Genomic DNA, 17432 nt, shown 5'->3' on the forward strand with positions numbered 1-17432 from the left:
GTGAGAGGACCGCGTACCGCAAAAAAAAAAAAAAAAAATTTAACTCTCTGGGGCCCAATTTCTTCATTTGTAAAATGGGAATAATAACAGTTCCTATATTCTCGGGTTGTTGTGAAGCACTTAGAACAGAGCCTGGCACGTGGTAAGAATTTAATATCAGGTATTATAGAGGATTATATGTCTAATATATCTAATATTATATATGTATATAATATAGATGTATATAAATTTATGATATCTCTATATCCAAGTGAGGTTTCTTCTATAAAATCATTAGTTGTTTGGGTCTGTGCATGAAAATGTAAAAGTAATTTCACTATGCGTTTTTCTTTATGTTTTAGGGCTGTGAAACTATTCTGTATGATGTGACATTATGCGTTTGTCAGAAATCAGCACAAAGAGTGAAACTTAAGGTATGCGAATTTAAAAATTCAAATTATTTAGGAGGTTGGGGGAATCTCAAGAAAGAAAGTAGACTGCAACAAGAGAATCTAACTATATTACCAATATAAGAAACGACCTCACTGAAGAGGGTGGGAGGAAAGGTACTGAACTAAGTAACTTTGGAAATGACTGAAGTTTGTAAGACTAAAGATAAAAGAAACTGCACCTAGAGACTGTACTATAATTGATTTCACAAGGGGTTATGGGCTAACAATTCTGATACAGCTATACATGCATACTGGAATTGAACAAGTAAATAAATGGATGGCTGATAGTAGGAATCAGGTTTCTCACTGCTGGAGTGAAAATTTACAGATAAGTCAAGGAAGGAGGCTAGAATGATCCTTCTGGTAATGCGTTAGAGTTGTAGACATCACTATGAATTTGTGTTTAGTTTAATATAGGTACAGATGGTTCCATACAGAAATATATATAGATAGGTGTATATATATATATATAGGTTAGTGTACATGCATATATTTCCTTTTCTTAACTGCAAGGGCTGAAAAGAAAGGGCACCACCAGTAGCAAAGAACACATCTAGTTTTTAGATGTGTTCCTAGTTTCTAGTTTCTAGAAACCAAGAACAGATCTTGATTTCTAATACCATTCTCCAGTAAAGGAACCAAAGTTCCTTAGAGAAATGGCTGATTCTAGGACAGAGGTATGACGAGCCTGAAGTATCTTGTAGTATGAGAAATTAAGGAAGTACTCAAAAACAAAAACAAAAAACCATCCCACATTGATGGGATTATATTAAAAGGACATAGGACAACTGAAAGAGCTCCCAGTGGCCAAAGCTGAGGCAATTTGAACAACCAAATAAAATAGTATTGGATTTAACCCAAAGTATAAAATAAATATCTACGAGTACATACGCATATAAAGAAATGATTGAATCAATAAAAAATGGAGAAGAGACAAGTCACCTATGCAAAATAATTTGAAATAATTTATGTAGATCTATACTCAAAGAGGAGGAGGTGACTGAGGTCAGCTTCAAGATCTTGTTGATAGCATGTATCCTTGATAGGTGATCCTGGGAATGTTACTAAACTCACGTCCTGGAGGGTAATAAGATCTACTGTGATGGTCTTTTTCAATTGTTCAGTATATGCGAAATGCTTCCCACAGCACCTGGCCCATATATTGAAAAATAGTATTCAAAATTGAGAATTAACTGTTTGAAAAGTGCTGATTTTTATGGTGTAAAAATATTTGTTTTAAAAACTATTGACTGGGGCTGTCAGTGATCTAGTAAAATCTCTGAAATACACTACAGACTCTACATATTTGTAATATGGTCCTTTCTATTGAGATCTTGGTACCATTGTGGACTTGTGAATATTATTATTTTATGGCTGCATCTGCTGTTAGCAAAACTTCACCTTATTACTGCTTCTCTCTTAGTCTTGAGTTGCATCAGTATTTCCTCAAAAAATACTGTGTAAGAAAAAAGCACCTGTGGAGCTATTTGAAGCTAGACTTCAGAACACTCTTAAATGCCTTGAAATTTCTGCTTTACTGTTGTCATACTAAAGCTGTAAGAATCAGGATATCCTGCTGCTGTCTGTTCTTAGAATGTGTCTTCTCTGTTGCCAATGCATTATTTTAATACTGATTCACTGGCTGTGATATTGGACCTTGTTAATGAATGTATGTACTATTTAATGCTCAGTACAGGTGGTAGGTGACACTGATGACATTGCATTATGAAGAAACTGCAGTTAATAATATGGTTTAAGAAACCAAAAGATGAAATGTGACAACTGTTTGATAGATGCAATTTGCTTGGGAGATTGATGCTATACTTTTACAGTTTCTTGAAAAGGATTATAGTCAACATGTGACAACCTGAATATGTAGATGAATTTTTTTTCTTTGCTTTAAAATTTAAAAATTAGGCAAATTGGATATTCGGAATTGTTGCTCGGAGGTTTGGAAATCACTGGCAGTGGCCTGTTTAAAAGCATCACACACTTGATTTTTGCCTCTGACCTCTTTTTGTCATCCTTTCCTGTGTTAGACTGGACACTGCTTGCTGAGGAATCAAACCTTTTGCAACAACAACCACAGATGTATCCTTATCATGTGTTTCTTAAGATGGATAGTTTTGTTTTGTTTCAAATTTCTGATTGATAGCCAAAGAACGTGGCATCTCAGGTCAGCCTGTCCCAGGTTTCCTCTGTAACAACTGATAGGATGTTTTTAAGACCACGTGGTATGAAACTGTAATCTGTGCCAAATCAGATGCTTACTTTTTTTTTTGAAGCTAGCTGCTTCTATAAGCATTCTCTTTCCAACTTCTATAAATCTCTGAAATGACATACCTTATTTACTTTGTTGCTTCCCTTACTAGCAAATTAACTTTGACTCATGCCAATGTATATATACATAAGAAAGCTTTTCTTTTTTTTTTTTTTTTTTTACGGTACGTGGGCCTCTCACTGTTGTGGCCTCTCCCGTTGCAGAGCACAGGCTCTGGATGCGCAGGCTCAGCGGCCATGGCTCACGGGCCCAGCCGCTCCGAGGCATGTGGGATCTTCCCGGACCGGGGCACGAACCCGTGTCCCCTGCATCAGCAGGGGGACTCTCAACCACTGCGCCACCACGGAAGCGCAAGAAAGCTTTTCTTCTAAACATATTTTATCTTTATTATCCCCCCATCCCATTATCACCATTGAAAATATCAGCAGTAATATAAGCTTAAGGGAAAGGCTCAGCTTACTATTCTGTCATAAACTTCTCTCTGGCATTCTAGTGACAGTGAAAGTAATTCCCCCATTAATTGCAAGATAAGAACACACAATGGTCAATTGAAAAAAAAATTCTTTCAACACAAAGGATTTTGTTTTCATTTTTAATTAGGCTTTTTCCTTGGGAGTCTTTTAGGAGGACACTGGGGGAGGGGCAACATTTTAAAAGGATGGTCAGAATAGGCTTCCTTGAAAAAGGTGGTATTTGAGCAAAGATGGAACAGAAGTGAGAGATCTAGCCATGCAGGTACCTGGTGGAAAGATCCTTCCAGATAAATATTCAGTGCAAAGGCCCCAGGGCTAGAGGATGCCTTGCTGTTATAGGAGCAGCGCTTAGCAGAAATGAGGTCAGAGAGGTGGATGTGGGGTGGGACTGGGGAGGCTAGATAACATAAGGTTTTTTAGGTCACAGAAAGAACTCGGGCTGAGAAAACTTGGAGCTAATGATTTTGGCTTGCTCCTAGGTCTACGGACAAACTTCTAAATGTTAAAAGCATAGCCATGTCATATTACAGGTTGGTACAAACCTCAAGTTGTGCCTACACTTAATTTATCACCTTTAAAATAAGTGAAAATGCCTTCCTTCTGGAATGGGCAAAACATGTGAAAAGAAAATTAAATACTCAGGCCAGACACCTAAATTACAGTTTTAATTTACTAGTTGGTATCTTAAATATTAATGAGCCTCCTCTGTTTTCTTATTTATAGGTTGGAACAGTTATCTTTTTCCAGGTTCCTTGTTGTCTCTAGTATCTCTTTGTTTCCTTAATATCTTAGGCCAGAGAGTATTTTCCAATCTTATTTTCTATTCATGGCTATTCTGTCAATCCCTGTAACACATTTTATTCTGTTGCAGAGGTCAGAATTTTGCTGGCCCAGTAATATGAAAATTATGTATTAGATGTAGATTAAAACAACAGCAAAATTACTTTGCCTCACTTAGTTGAATTGAGTAAAATCAGGATTTATCTTGAATTTCTACCTGGCTACCTAAATGAATCATTCTCTTTCCTTGATAAGGACACAACAGAGGTAACACAAAGTTTCTAATGCCTTAATGTTTTGAGAATATAAGAGTAATGTATTAGGTAAATTTCATTTTACACAACAGTACTATTGTTAAGGGGAAGGAACTTCTTTCCCAAATGCCTCTGTAACCCCTTGAAAGAGGTGGATGGATTCTGCGTGTCAAATTTGAAAATTTACTTGTCAATTTCCTTGGAAACTGGTTTCTAACATACAACAGGGTAACTCACTTTGACAGCAGGTTCAGGTAAATTACTTTCATTACAATTCAGGTAGAAGTGACTGCCTTCAGTTTCACACACTGTAACTCGCCTAGTGGCAGGTTCAGAACGGTGTCAGTAACAGGGGCTTCTATGCACCCTGCGTTCCAGAGTTCAGTCCCATTTAAGTTAGGACTATTGACAATGACACGTGCTGAAATTTGCTCATCATGATACACACAAACACACACACACACACACACACACGCACACACTGTATCAAGAAGCCAGTGAAGTTGTACAGACCGCAGTTAAAAAGTAAAATTGGCTTTACATTTTTTAGAGGTCTCTTAGGAAGAGCAAAACCAAGCCCTCATTGTTATACAGTTGCTGGCCAAACACCGAATCAGCGACACTCTGCTACGACCGGCGTAAAGCTGATATGCCTGTATCACTTCTACTACCTGTCGCGCACCCCAGAAGAGAACTCGCTGAGGACTGGTAAGGACAAAGGAAAGTTTCTGTCAAAGTTCAGAAGGAAAGAGGGGCTGAGGAGGGAGCACTTTCAGCTCATATTTAAGCCCCAGACAGTGGAGAAAGCCGAACATCCCCCTCCTGCTCTTGGGTCGCCGCGGGGCCGGAGATATGCGAGAGGGAAGTTTTTCTAGTGGACATCTGCCGCCTTGTCCCCGAGACGCGCGAGGTCCGCAGCGCCATCCATGGAAGCCTCGGCCTCTGCCCGTCTCGCTGTACCCCAGGGCCGACCGACCCCGGCGTGCGGCGGAGGATCAGCGGCCGCCGCGGACGCGCGCGCGGACTCCCGGGCCGGCATCGCGCGGGGGCCTCTTTGCCCTCCCAGCGGTCCCAAGTCGGCCTCTGCGCCCTGCCCCAGGGCCCTTTCAGCTGGCGCCGATTGGGTCTCCGGCCACCCGCCTCCACTTCCCCTCGCGCCGGCGCTATGGCGACGGTCACGAGACGCCGGCTGCCCCTGCGCCCGCCAATGGGAGCGCACGTCGCGGGGAGACGCGGACGTCGCTCTTCCAAGATGGCGGCGCGTCCGTCGAGAGCTGCCGGGCCGGGGGGAAGCCAGCGAAGCCGAGTAAAGCCGCCGCCCGGGAGAGGACTGAAGGAGCTGTTGCCGCCGTTGGCGGCGGCTCAGGCAGTTTTCGCTGCTGCTACGGCTGTTGCCATGCGGCGAGGCTAGGGAGGAGCTCACTTCCCCGGGGTGTAATAATGTTAACAGAGGTAAGCGGCGACGGCGGCCAGTGTTTACCTGTGAAATGGGGAAGGGGCCGGCGCCTGCCTGTCGGATAACATTATTTCCGCCGCCTGCGGGCTCGACCCTTGGTAGCGGGCCCCGGGGCCCGAGCAGAGCGGGGATCCTACAAGTGCCCCCTGAAGAGGAGCTGTGCTGACTCAACAGTCCCGCCACCTCCGGCTGCCTGTGCCTCTTCTTTCGCAGTTGCCACTTCTCGTCGCCCCTGGCACTGGTCTCCCTCCTGCCGTCGCTGCCTCCTAACTCGCCGCTCCCTTCGTGGCGTCCCCTTACACGCTGGTCTGTGGCAGTGTCGGTCTCTCCGCGTTGCTGCTGGTTCCTGTTCCCCTACGGTTTTCCCGAGGTCTCTCTCTTCGCGGGTCCCTGGCCTCCAGGGCCCTCCACCTCCAAGCTCGGTCAGCATCCTGGGTTTGTCACTCGGCCAGACCGGTTTGTTTCCCACCCCCTACCTTGACTGCTTCGTGAAGAGGACCTCTTTTTCTCAGGGGAATACTTAGATAGCCCAGTTACATCACCTCCCTCTCCCACACCCTGTCACCTTTAGCTTAAATCGTAGGAATCTGAAAGTTGAGTTTAGCATCTATCCTCTTGATTTGCTTAAGACTTCCTTGGTACTCTCAGTGGAACAGTTTTTTCCCTTGATTCTGAAATGGAAGTAGGGCAACTGTGACTAGCCAATCAATTTCCCTTTTCTAGTGCTTGATGACCATTGCAAAAAGCAGACTTTTTGAAGAAGTAGAGTTTGCCTTTACTAGCAGTACTTTAAGGGGAAGAACGAAATTGTTGTAAGTAGGTACTTGACCTGAGTTAACAGTTATGTGCTGTGGTATATGTTAGTGTGGGTGTCATTGAAGATAAATTCTGAAGCTTGTGGATTTGAGGAAATATCTTAGAAGCTATACTCACTTTAAGTCCTGTGAAGCTTCCAATGTCAGCTGTCACGGACTAGTTTGGGCATCTTTGTGGGCTGAACTAAGGATAGCAAACAATTTTAATGGGTAATGAGAAGTATTCTTACTTGGGCTAAGGAGGACATAAAAATGTTTGTAGATGAGTGGCTTTTGTTGTGTGAAAATGTGATAATAAAGGACTTGCCTTTCCAGCCTTATTAGCTCTGAGGAACTTCATACTTTGGTATTTGTACTTAATAATCTGCACACAGCCTGGTGTAGGAGGGCCTGGTAAATACTTATTGGTTGATTTTTAACTCATGAACTACTTATTTCTAGTAGTTTGTAGTTCACTTTATATTTCTGAATTCTACAGATTATTTTTTTCTTTCCTGTAGTTAATTTTATTCCCATGGTTAATTTTATTCACAGAGATTATGGTATATCATAAGCTCTGTTGTCATTAGCAGTATTAGGTTAAAAAAAAAAAGGCAAGTAGCAGAAGATCTATTTTTACCTTTAGTGTGATATTTTGTTGGGAATAATTAGCCTTATAATAAATTTTTAGTGGTGTTGCTAATGTACAGTATTTTATGAGATAATCTTTTGGTTAAATTTGGCTTAGGTTAGCAGCCTTTGAAGAGTTGTACTGCTTTCACATGAACTCAGTGCTTGCTAGTAAAATGAGAGTCTTGATTTGGAAAGGCTGAACTTTCTAAGCTTCTGTATTTTATTTTATTTTATTTTTTGGCTGTGCCACGTGGCTTGCGGGATGTCAATTCCCTGACCAGGGATTGAACCCGGGCCACGGCAGTGAAAGCCGCGGAATCCTAACCGCTAGGCCACCAGGGAACTCCCTGAAGCTTCTGTATTTTAAAATAATTTCATCTTTCAGTGAAATATTTTAAACAGTAAGTCAGTGATAGTAGTTAGATGTGCTTTATTGCTGTGTGTGTGTTTGTGTGTGTGTGTGTGTGTTTGTGTGTGTGTGTGCGTGTGTGCGCGTGCGCTGTGCGTAGCTTTTAAGTGGAAGAGCCGGGATTCCAACCTGGGCAGTCTCTGCTGAGTTTATCGTTAACCACTACACTGGATTACCTCTCCAAAGTAAGGCCCACATTAAATGGTACTTGGATCTCATCTGTGGTTGTGAGTAGTCATTTTATAGATGAGAAAACTGAAGCCCAGAGACTTATCCAAGGCCAAACAATTATTAGAAGCAAAGGTAAAACTAGAATCCCATCTCCTGACTCTCAGTATAGAACTCTGACCATTTTCCTCTCTATGAATAGTTTTCGGCTTTCTTGAGAGATTTTATTGTATTTATTTATTTTAATTTATCTTTTATTTATTTATTTTTGGCTGCATTGGGTCTTCGTTGCTGCGCGCAGGCTTTCTCTAGTTGCGGAGAGTGGGGGCTACTCTTTGTTGCGGTGCGCAGGCTTCTCATTGTGGCTTCTGTTGTGGAGCACAGGCTCTAGAGTGCAGGCTCAGTAGTTGTGGCACATGGGCTCAGTAGTTGTGGTTTGTGAGCTCTAGAGCGCAGGCTCAGTAGTTGCGGTGCACGGGCTTAGTTGCTCTGTGGCATGTGGGATCTTCCTGGACCAGGGCTTGAACCCTTGGCCCCTTGCATTGGCAGGCGATTCTTAACCACTGCGCCACCAGGGAAGCCCCACCCACTCTTTTTTTTAAATAGGAGTGAACTTCCACATATCAGACTTAGGGTATAGGATGTTTACCTGAGAACTTGTTTCAATTAATCTGAATTTTCACAACATTCAACTATAATGAAATATTTATTAGTGAATTTTCATTACACACACTTTAAAAAGCTACTGGGTTATTATTTCTGAGCATGTATTATTGCAGAGAACTAAAGTTAATAGAAGATGTAGGAAAATATGCTGAATTTGCACCACTGCTGTGGCATACTCTAGAGATTGTCTGTGCATAAAAACCAGTTACCAGCCTGTTGACACTTGTGCTTTTAAAAATAGTGAATAAAAATCGTACTTATTTAAACTTAGTAGTTGTTTGGGTTGTGTGTAAACGTGGAGCATTAGTAAATGTTACATAAAAATTGTAGTTGTGCTAAGTTATTTCCATCTAGATTTATTGATTTTTTTTAATATATTAACACTCATTCTTGGATTTTGTGGTTAACAAATATGGTACAGATGGGTAAGGCATAAACTGCTGCACTTTTAGAGGTCCCAGGTTAATAATTAAGGGAGTACAATTTTGTAGTTCAAATAAGTTTGGAAGATTTGCCTAACGGAACTTAAAAAGGACTTCTTATAGCTTTTGATAGGTGATTTGCTGTCAAAGAATGTGTTAGAACTTGTGTCAAATTGCATAGAGACTGTGATGGTTAATTTTATGTGTCAACTTGATTGGCCTTGGGGTGCCACATTAAACATTATTTCTGGGTACCACTGTGATGGTGCAGCTGGATGAGGATGAGATTAGGACTGGAATTGGTGGACTTGTTAAACTAGATTGCTCTCCCTAGTGTGGGTGGGCACCATCCAATCTCTTGAGGGCCTGAGTAGAACAATAGAAAGAAAGAATTTTCCCTTTTTTCTGCATCACTGTTTGAGCTGGGACATTTCATTTCATCTTCTCCTGCCCTTGGACTGGGATTTATACCATCAGATCCCCAGATTCTCAGGCCTTTGGATTGAATTACACCACTGGCTTTCCTGGCTCTCCAGCTTGCAGACAGCAGATGGTGGGACTTCTCAGCTTCCATAATCTTGTGAGCCAGTCCCTCATAATAAATCTCCTTAAAAAAATTTCCTATTGGTTCTGTTTCTCTGGATAACCCTGACGAATACAGATACTTACAGAGTTTCTTGTATTTCACTTTGGGAAATCCTGAGATGTGATGAGTTGTGCATTAAGGGAGAGTCTTTGGACTTTCAGAGCTCTTTTTAAACACACACACACACACTCTTGCCCATAGTAAGTGGTTAAGAAAAAATTATGACTTGATTTTGTTCGTTAATACATTAGTTAAGAGAAATACTCTTGGGGTGGGTTACTCCTTAAATGACGTGAGCTATTCCTTTAATTATTAGTTAATGACATTATAAAGGCTACTAACCAGAACAAGAAGCATAGGCCCATTGCTATTCAAAGGATGTTAAGAGGTGGGAAGGAGATTTTATAAGGGAAGTAGAAGGACATTACTGTCTAGAATGAGGCTGGCTTGCCACTCTACATCTTTTGACAAGCCAAGTTGAGTATTGCCAACCATTTCTCAAGAATTCTAAAGGGCCTTTGTTTTATTTTCCCCCCACTGATTCCAGACTTTCAGAGAGCTTATAAATAAACCATATTTGTTTAGTATTTATTTTCATTATATTTTCTTATTCTAGCACGCATATACCGTTTTTTCATCACTTCTGATTATCACCTAGCTAGCTGGTTGACAGAATTGCAAACAAAAGCAAATGTGTGATTTTTTTAGTTAAACTCTACAACTTTATATTAGATAAACGTAGGTCTTCCATTTGGCATTTCAGAATATTAAAATAGAGGTTTTAGATTTCCATAACCATCCTTGGGAGTCCTAGGTAGGGAGATACTAGTGTTCAGATGGATTGTTCCAAAGTTTGTTGACCAGTGTTTCATAGAAATTGATAAAAGTTTCTTAACTAGTCCACTGTGTTTAAAAGTTTTGCCTTAATTGCTACACGTTTATAAAATTACTTTTATTTATTTGAGGAAATACGGAATTAAAGTACAGACGTTTGTAGTTTTAAAGGTACAAGGCATTGGTTTGTGAATCATAAGGCCACTGCAAAGTGTATGGGTTTACATTTCTGTGTGTAGTAACTACCAGCACATGTATACACTTTTACAGATTATAAAGGGTGCTTTATCTCTTAATTTAATCACGTTGTTAGATGTGCTCATGCTTGTGTTTAGTGTCATTTCTAGTTTAACTGTGGAATAAAGAGTATTGTCTAGAGTAAAGAGAGAAAAAAAGGGGTATGCGAGGATGTTTGAAGTAGATCGTTTTAGGTGGATCAGGTAAGCTCTGTTAGCTGAGTAATAATGGAAAAGGAGGGAGCATGAGCTTCTGGAAGAGGAAGAAAACAGGTTCTATCATCGTTAAGAGTTTCCAATGCTGGCTACTCACCAATTAGCCATTTGGTGGCAAAGCTAAGTGACTTTATGGCATTCCTGAGTGAGGTTCTCAGGGTATGGCTTTTTAAATTGTGTTTTGAAATTCTGCGGTTTCACAGACCATCAAGTGCTCCCTCAGTTGATGGAACTCTAACATTGACTTTCTGAGTCGAGTTTAATTTTCATATTACAATGCCTTATATATTTGTGAGGAGAGGGAACTTTGAATTAAAGCAAGTGGACAGCTCTGTTTTATCATGTTAAAAAATGGTTGAAACTTGAGTAATAGGTTGAAGTCATGGTGATGCATACTTTGTCTGTCATCTACCACAATAGTGAGGTTACACGAATATGACCTATATGTTAGGCATTTCTAAGGATGAGTCTTAACTTCACCACTTATTTATGATGTGACATTGGGGAAATTGTTTGAACTTTCTGGCCCTTAGTTTCCTTCTTTGTGAAATTGGGATAATAATAGCACCTTCCTAGCTACTCTCACATTGTTATGAAGATCAAATAAAATGATAGAGAGTAAAATTCTTTGTAAACTGTCAATCATTATACAAATATTAGTGGTTAATACATCAGTTTTGTTCTCTATATGTCTTGCACTAATATGAATTCAGGTTCTAGGCTCCATAGCTTTATGGCTCACTAGCTTCTCAGTGGATCCCAGGAGAAAGAGGGTGTCCTCTGGCCATTGGTGCAGTTACAGAGAGGCAGGGACTAGATTAAAAGAAGGGAAAGGAAAAAAAATAGACTGAGAGCATGTCTTGCCGAGTAATAATAAGGATAGCTTCTTGTGTGGTTGGTAAATTGATTCCAGAGAATTTCTGAAAGGGCAGTTCCAAAAAATATTTTGAAAAAGGTTACTTATTTGAGGGTTAGTAGTCATTTGTTTATACACAGTGTGAAATATTCGTGGGAAAAGAAATCCTTTATTTTTAATCAACCCTGGTAAATTATTAAAATCCTGGTAGATTCTTAAGAAATAAATTAATAAGTTCTTAATTCTTAATTGTTTAATACAATTTTTATAAGGCTTTGGTTGTAACTTGTACTAATGGAGATTAATTTTTGTGGATCACTTTGTTCACCAAACATAAATACCCCTACTCTGTGGTAGGCACATGCTAAGTTCTGGTGCTGCAGTTGTGTCTGACCTGAAACCTGCCCTCAGAAAATTCACTATCAGAGCTAACTGGTGCCACTTTGGCCATCATTCAGGTGAAGCTTTGAGGTCTTTTGTCAGAATAAAACAAATTACGTAATTAAAAGGTGAAAAATTAAGAGGGATAAAAGGTTGGAGAATGTAATTAAAAGGTAATTACTTGCATTTGCTTTAGTTAACTCCAGGTAAAACTACCAGTTTGGATGACATGGCTGCTCTAAAATGAGCTGCTTCTTACAACTGAAGAGTCAGCCCATTTCTACTGTCTCTATTCGCTCCAAGCTAATTCACAGTGAGAAGTGGAAAAAAACCCACAAGAGAACAGAGGAGCAAAAAAAAAAAAAAGTGAATTTGTCTTTTGTTTTGTTTTTATGAAAAGACTCTTTATATCTCCTTAAGAGGTCTACCAGATTTTACTGAAAGACGTAGCTGAGTTCCATTACCTTGGTAAAAGAAGTACTTGGTCCCTACCCCGTATGTTACATATTCGTGTAAACTCCTGAATGTGCGGCTTACCATTGTATTCCCAGTGCCTGGAAGAGAGCCTCACGCTTAGCCCTCACTAAATATCTGTCAATAAAAGAATGTTGAATACTCCCTCCAGCAAAATGAAAGTAAAATTGAAAAATTACTAAGACAAAAATCGTCTTTGATAAATTTAAACTATCACATTAATTACCCTTCAAGGATTGGTTATTATCTCTGTCCATTAGGCTTTTTAAAATAGTACACTGTGGTTGAATACTATGTTTGGGATCACAAAACACGCATACAAAAGTTAGACCAAAAAAAAAAAAAGGTGAACATTAAGCATTTAGTTAGAATGTAATTCTGTTTTAATTTTTCCTACAGAGAAGAATCTGATTAGATTGATGTTATTTTCATGTGACAAATCATAAATGCAAGAACAACTTGGATTTTATTTTGTGTTTCTTACTACTTACTTTTTATGATTTCATTTGTATTCCTGAACTAGATAAACCTAAAGCTTTGTTTATAATAGTACAGTAATGCAGATTTTTGTGGTGCTTTGTTGAGTGTTTCGTGTTTGTATGACCTTTAATGTTGTCTCGAAGTTGCAAGTAAGAGTAAAAATTCAGTCATGAATTTCAAAAAGTTGGAAATTTGGGGGGTACCTTTTCTAGGAGGGCAGCTGCTACCACGATCTCTTACCTAAAATACCTCTCAATGTCACTCTTAGAGAATTGTTAGATCATTTCACCCATCTATAATTCCACTGTATATTCAGAAATAATATGTACCAGAAAAGTTCAATAAAATAATTCTGCAGCTGGTTTAATGATCTTTCAGTTAGTGCCAGAGGCTCATATACAATCACCTGGAATAATTCACCATTGTTAGATTACTGCACTGTTTTCTCCAATTTCCTGAGGGACCTTTTAATTCTGATGCAGCTGTGAAATTCCTATGGTGAATCCCGTTTTGCTTTTGACCTTAGCCCTGCATTATTGGAGAGTCCTTGAATGTTACTCTATTTAAACGTGAATTGGTTTTGCTCTTGGAACCCTGGAGCTATCTTTAGCCTGGCTGTGGTTTGGCAGGTGAGCGAGTCTGTGATTCTTTGTATTGTGACATCTTTTATTTTCAGGCCAGAGTTGTGTGACAACAGGATATGTATGGAGAATGGCTCTTGGATTCACGATCATTTGAGGCTTGGAAGTTATAAAACTGAAGTTGTACAGTTTTAATGGAAGAGTTAAGTCTGAAATAAAATTTCACCTCAGTTTAGTTATTACATAGATTTTGGGAAATAATGGTCTGATTTTAAGATACTATGATATTATGTATTATCTAATGTTTCTCCAAGTCGTAATATTGTACTTCAGAATTTGTTCTTGATTTCTCTTCCTGAGATTATTTGAGGTGGCATTTTTTCTTCCTCAGAACTTTCCTCAGGGTGTTTAATCAGATCACAACTGTTAGTATAACTAGCTACTTTAATGTCCAGTGTTAATTACTAACATCATATGCTTTTTCTTGAGTACTACCTAAGTGCTCAACACTCAAACCGTTGCAATAGTCTAATCCTGGTAAGAGCAGAATAAGAGGAAGTGGTTTAGAGGGAGGTTGGCGACAACTTGAAAGGTGGAACACAACAAAGGTACAGAAAAAGAAACTGAAATAATGGACTTTACAAATAGTGGGTGTGTTGATTATATAAAAATTTTAGAAAAATCAATTAGACTTAAGAATATTTTATAATTTATAAAAGCTCTACCAGTTAATGTCTGATAGCTCAGAATATTCGATCAAATAATAGGCACTAATGCAAAATTTATAGAACTCCAGAAGTTAGTGAGATTGCCTTTGTACTGGGACTCAGAGTGTTAATCATCTCTATCTCTCTCTTCTCTCTCTCTCCCCCCAACCCTGCCACATATATGTCTTCTAATCACAAATTGGACATTCTTAGTTTCTGAAGAAGAGTGTATGCTTTTGGTTAAGACTGGCCGTTGGTGTCAGATTATTTGGATTTGAATCTGTTTTGTCACTTCAGAGTATTTTGACCTTAGAAAGTTATTAACCTTTTTGAGCCTCAGTTTTATCATCTGTGTAACTTTTAAATTAATGATACCGTATAGGGTTGTTCTAAGTATTAAGTGAAATAACATGTTAAGTACTGCACACAGTATTTCCCACAATAAAACTCAAGAAATAACTAGATTTTAATTATTGTTTCCTCAGAAGTAAATAACAAGTGGTTTATTTTTTATAACTTAGAATGTGTTTGAAGTTGTTTTTTGTATTTTGTCTTTGTTTTATTGAGGAAGTTTTAAAATGTAAAATTAAACAAAATAATCCCCTTTGATGCAGATGATCTAATTCTTCCCTTTCTCAGTTTTTATTAACTTTCTAAATTATGTATTGCACTAAGAGCTAGATCTAGACTAAATATCAGGAGGAAATCCAGAGAGGTGACACTTGTATACTGTGGTCATAACTAGAACTTTTTTTTTTAATAACTAGAACTTTTGACTGAACAATAATTTCTTCTGCCCACTAAAGCTTTTACAGTAGATGAAGTGAAAGGGAAAAGTTGTAGTGTAATCTCACATTATGCTTTAAAAAGACGCCAGTGTTGTGTAGTTTTCTGCTACGGGAAGTACTAAGGTTCTTGTCAATTTGATAAAGTTTTATGTAAAGTAGCTCAGAATTTATTTAAGCTTTTCTCTTGAATTGTTCCTTTCTTTGGGAATAGAAAGATGAGGAATGTTAAAATCCTTTGTTTAAAAAAATTATGTAGTTAGCTTGATTGGTATTAGTATACTGTGTAGTAGGTTAAGAAAAAGACTTAGGGCTAAGTTATTACAAATAAGATTTGTACTTATACATCTAAATATGGGTATTAAGAATGTAAATTCAGTTCCTTTATTCAGGAGCTGCTTATCTGCATTCATGTAATAGTACAATACATTGTTATAGTCAAAGAGTGGAGTGTTGGGCTTCCCTAGTGGCGCAGTGGTTGAGAGTCCACCTGCCAATGCAGGGGATGTGGGTTCGTGCCCCGGTCTGGGAAGATCCCATATGCTGCGGAGCGGCTGGGCCTGTGAGCCATGGCCGCTGAGCCTGTGCGTCCGGAGCCTGTGCTCCGCGACGGGAGAGGCCACAAGAGTGAGAGGCCCGCGTACCGCAAAAAAAAAAAACAGTGGAGTGTTCATGTGATAATAACATTTTAGTTAGCTGAAGATTATACCATCAAGGTCCTTTGTGGGTGAATCTGTGTCTGTCTCTATTTTCCTTACTATACTTATTTTTTCCCCCTTGTCGCTGTTGCTTTGTGGATGTGTTGATTTTTTCCCTCACCTCTTTTATTATTCTCCTCTATGTCTGTAGGCGTGCTTGCTTTCTCAGTTTTTTCCCCTAACCATCACCCTTTCCTTCCCCCACTTCCAGCAATTAAAGAGGCCACAATAATTTAACTTTTATTTTTTAAGTTATACTCCACTTAATGGGTTTAAAAATACTTTCCATTGCTTAAAAATTTAAAAGGCGAATGTATACAACAATTTATATATATTTTTAAATAATACAGTTCAGTATAATTTCATTTTGTAATTGTATACCTCTTGTCTGAACTTATCTTGATTAAAAAGCCTCATAATCTCTGAGTTATCAGAGAACAATGTTGAGCTTTATTTTTTATTGTGAATTAAGAGCATCTTGTAGTACTTTCAGGGTCATTGTTTTGATGTGGAGTTGTTACTGTACAGCCTTGAGGAACATGAAGGAAATTTGTTTGAACCTGTACCAAGTCTAGAATATACCTTGAAAGTTATCTGAATACTAATACCTACAAAATCTATACCAGATTCTTAAGGGGTACCAAGGACTAAGATATTAGTGTCAGTTTAGTTACTTCAGGTTTTTCTGATAAATTGAATTTTTTTTTTTTTTTTTGTGGTACGCGGGCCTCTCACTGTTGTGGCCTCTCCCGTTGTGGAGCACAGGCTCCGGACACACAGGCTCAGCGGCCATGGCTCACGGGCTCAGCCGCTCCGTGGCATATGGGATCTTCCCGGACCGGGACACGAACCTGCGTCCCCTGCATTGGCAGGTGGACTCTCAACCACTGCGCCACCAGGGAAGCCCAATAAATTGAATTTTTAAATCTTAATAAATCACTTTTATTTGATTCCTTAGATATATGTGCAGAATTTTGCCCATCCCCTCCATATCCTTTTTTTAAAAAAGTCTACTTGAGAGTCGGTGTAAAATAATGGTTCAGGACATGCTTGAATTTTATTTTATTTATTTTTTTATTTTTCGGTATGCGGGCCTCTCATTGTTGTGGCCTCTCCCGTTGCGGAGCACAGGCTCTGGACGCGCAGGCTCAGCAGCCGTGGCTCACGGGCCCAGCCGCTCCGCGGCATGTGGGATCTTCCCAGACCGGGACACGAACCCGCATCCCCTGCATCGACAGGAGGGCTCTCAACCACTGCGCCACCAGGGAAGCCCTATTTTTTTTATTTTTAAAATTTATTTATTTATTTTTGTCTGCATTGGGTCTTTGTTGCTGTGCATGGGCTTTCTCTAGTTGTGGCAAGTGGGGGCTGCTCTTCGTTGCGGTGCGCGGGTTTCTCATTGTGGTGGCTTCTCTTGTTGCAGAGCACGGGCTCTAGGTGCGTGGGCTTCAGTAGCTGTGGCACTTGGGCTCAGTAGTTGTGGCTCGCAGACTCTAGAGCTCAGGCTCAGTAGTTGTGGCGCATGGGCTTAGTTGCTCCATGGCATGTGGGATCTTCCCGGACCAGGGCTTGAACCCATGTCCCCTGCACTGGCAGGTGGACTCTTAATCACTGTGCCACCAGGGAAGCCCCGTGCTTAAATTTTAAACCAAGATCAGTTCATGGTCCACTTCTGTGACTTCGCTGTTTCCTCATCTATAGAATAGAGTTAGTAATATAACATGTCATAGGGTTGTGAGAATTAGAAATCTATATAAAGTGGTTAGCAAAGCACTAAACAGTTAATACTAACACTTAATACATCATGGCTCCTACTGTTTCAGAGGATGCT

The 17432-nt window shown here is 39.6% G+C and overlaps 1 protein-coding gene across 2 annotated transcripts in view; it reads left to right on the forward strand.

The window, feature by feature from the left end:
- Nucleotides 1-5471: 5471 nt before the first annotated feature.
- Nucleotides 5472-17432, forward strand: part of SNX13 (sorting nexin 13) — a 140204-nt gene continuing 128243 nt past the window's right edge. Inside the window, exon 1 of one of the 2 annotated variants that reach the window (XM_065883656.1) lies at nt 5472-5617. In XM_065883656.1, coding sequence (XP_065739728.1) covers nt 5472-5617 — 146 coding nt within the window. Of the gene's footprint in view, nt 5672-17432 lie in introns of both variants that reach the window. The other variant, XM_065883660.1, reaches the window with a different exon arrangement.

The sequence above is a fragment of the Phocoena phocoena genome, chromosome 9 (genome assembly GCF_963924675.1).
Source record: "Phocoena phocoena chromosome 9, mPhoPho1.1, whole genome shotgun sequence".
NCBI classification, from domain to species: Eukaryota; Metazoa; Chordata; class Mammalia; order Artiodactyla; family Phocoenidae; genus Phocoena; species Phocoena phocoena.